At 31.5% G+C, this 2,793-nt stretch overlaps 1 protein-coding gene across 1 annotated transcript in view; it reads right to left on the bottom strand.

The window, feature by feature from the left end:
* Nucleotides 1-933, bottom strand: part of LOC119571193 — a 2,102-nt gene extending 1,169 nt beyond the window's left edge. The window contains exons 1-2 of the mRNA XM_037918609.1: nt 912-933; nt 1-150 (exon numbers count right to left, since the gene is read on the bottom strand). The exon at nt 1-150 is cut by the window's left edge and continues 318 nt beyond it. Coding sequence (XP_037774537.1) covers nt 1-150; nt 912-923 — 162 coding nt within the window. The 5' untranslated portion in view covers nt 924-933. The remainder of the gene's footprint in view (nt 151-911) is intronic.
* Nucleotides 934-2,793: the final 1,860 nt, after the last annotated feature.

Here is a 2,793-nt window from a genome sequence, read left to right as displayed (position 1 = left end):
TTCACGTTTGCCTACATGTGCATGAGCAGGGACTCCATAGTTGTAGCCGTATGAGTAGTAGGGGAAGCCGTAGTATCCAGCGTAGCCATAGTGGGGCTCAGCTTCCCTCTTCTGCTCTGCTGCCACTGCGACAGCCAACAGAACTACAAGCTGGGTGCATATGAGATTAGTAGGACAGAGAATAAATTTTTACAACTACTACATATGTACATACACATATATAGCCAATATGTCAATATGCATATATACATACATATATATATATATATATATATATATATATATATATATATATATATATATATTATATGTATTTGAATATATATATATATATATATATATATATATATATATATATATATATAATGCTCTATTCATATTTATATTTACATGCAGGCACAGACACAGGAATATATGAATATATATAATTTATATAATATATATTGATATAGACAAACACACGTGCACACACACACACACATATATGTATATACATATATACATGCATATATACATAAATGAAGATGTGCGTATATATATATATATATATATATATATATATATATATATATATATATATATATATATTTGTATATGTAATTATGTATACAATTTTGAATAAGCATTATATATACAATTTTGAATAAGCATTATATATACAATTTTGAATAAGCATTATATATACAATTTTGAATAAGCATTATATATACAATTTTGAATAAGCATTTTTATGCATACATAAATACACACACATGCATGCATATATATATACCTATTTATCTCTCTCTGTACACACACACACGTGTGTGTGTACGTATATAAACTCTTACTTAACATCAAACTGTTTATTGGAAAATTATTTGGAATTCTTGTTAGTTTATGTAGTACTATATTAAAGTTAGTAGACTCACTATGATCTTCATGACGGCGGGCTGTCAGCGTGGAGTGATGAGGGAAGGGACAGACTTGGCTCTTATACTCTCTCAGAACGCCCCACAGCGCTCACGGTCACGCCTCTGCGTCCTTTGAATGACAGAATGAAAAGAAGAGGCGAATTGGAAAGAGGGAAGATATATGATAAAAAGACTATCTAGAAAATATGTAATGCATGCGTCAAAGCTGCTTTGAGTTCCTTGTATTATGAAAATGCATACAGTGACACCCAGTAACGGATGGACTAGGAAACTGGAAAAGAAGCACAGAACTTTAACAGCCCTAGACAATACATGCACGTATCCTTACGCTCACAAGCATACAAATTACATACATACACAAACACACACATATAGATACATGTGTGTAATACAACCATATAGATGTTGGTATTGATGATAGTGATGATGATAGTGATGATGTTAATGATGATAATGACCATAATAATAATAATAATAATAATAATAATAATAATAATAATAATAATAATAATAATAATAATAATAATAATAATAATAATAATAATAATCATATAAATGATAGTAATAATAAAAATCTTAAGGACATCGCATGTAGAGTATTTGCAAAAAGTTACAAGAGTGGAATAGCGAACGCCAGTCAAGCGGGTGTATAGTCTGATGCTTTAATTAATATACCACAATAACTATAACTAGGTAGGACACATGGATGAATAAATTTTTATTGATAAACAGTTACAAAAAATAGATATAGCATCATGTAAACTACATAACTAACCTCTTTTCTCTACGTTTCTCTAAATGTGAATACAAGGGCAGTATGGGTTTTATTGAGAAGGAAATACACGTTCTTGGTAATTACCCGATGGTAATAAAGCCGGATATCCCCGGAATAGATAGAAGAGAACATCAAATTAATAACATCGAGATTATTACCGTGGTAGGTATTATATTTTCTTCATTATTAACCATAAAGGAAGTGGGAAAAATAAGCAATACGTATGTATGTGTGTATGTATACTGCATAAACACATATACATGCATACAATCATACGCAAACACACACACACACACACACACACACACACACACACACACACACACGCATATATATATGTATATATATATATATATATATATATATATATATATATATATATATATATATATATATATATATTATATATACACATACATAGATATGCACACACACACACACACACACACACACACACACACACACACACACACACACACACACACACACACACACACACACACAAAGTGAGAGAAAAAAGAGAGAGAGAGAAAAAGAGAGATACACATGCAAACACAATTGTCCAGTCCAAATGGGAACCAAGATTATTTTCACAATATCTTTTCGTCTTTTCTTTATAATTATATGAAATGTTATAATCCTGTTTGAATGATAAGTAGATCAGGTGCATAATACCAAGAAAAAAAACATGTTGGCTTGACATAAGATCTTATTTCCCAAAAGGTACTTAATCCTAGATCCGTAGAGGACATAAAACCATGAAAACAAATGAAAACAGGGCATAGTTCATACTAACAAACCCACATATAACTTAGGGATCGAGAAATATCTGGCGTGAGGGCGAAAAGAGTGGACACACACATGGCATTCTTTCGAAGCACGTCCGTGACACCCACGGCCACGCCTCCGGTTTCCTTGATTGGCAGGAAAAAGGCGAGATGAATAGAATTCCAGGAGGTTTCGTGACAGGAATGCTCGCGAAACCTAAACGTTATTTTCTTATTTCTTCTTATAATTGCTAATAAGTATCATCATCATCAGCAGCAGCAGTAGAAGCAATAATAGCAATGCTAAGACAATAATTATTCTTATTATTGCCGATAT

This window comes from Penaeus monodon, unplaced genomic scaffold, assembly GCF_015228065.2.
Source record: "Penaeus monodon isolate SGIC_2016 unplaced genomic scaffold, NSTDA_Pmon_1 PmonScaffold_5426, whole genome shotgun sequence".
In the NCBI taxonomy this organism is placed as follows: Eukaryota; Metazoa; Arthropoda; class Malacostraca; order Decapoda; family Penaeidae; genus Penaeus; species Penaeus monodon.
The sequence above is the reverse complement of the archived record's forward strand: the minus strand, read 5'-3'. Positions and strand labels throughout refer to the sequence as shown.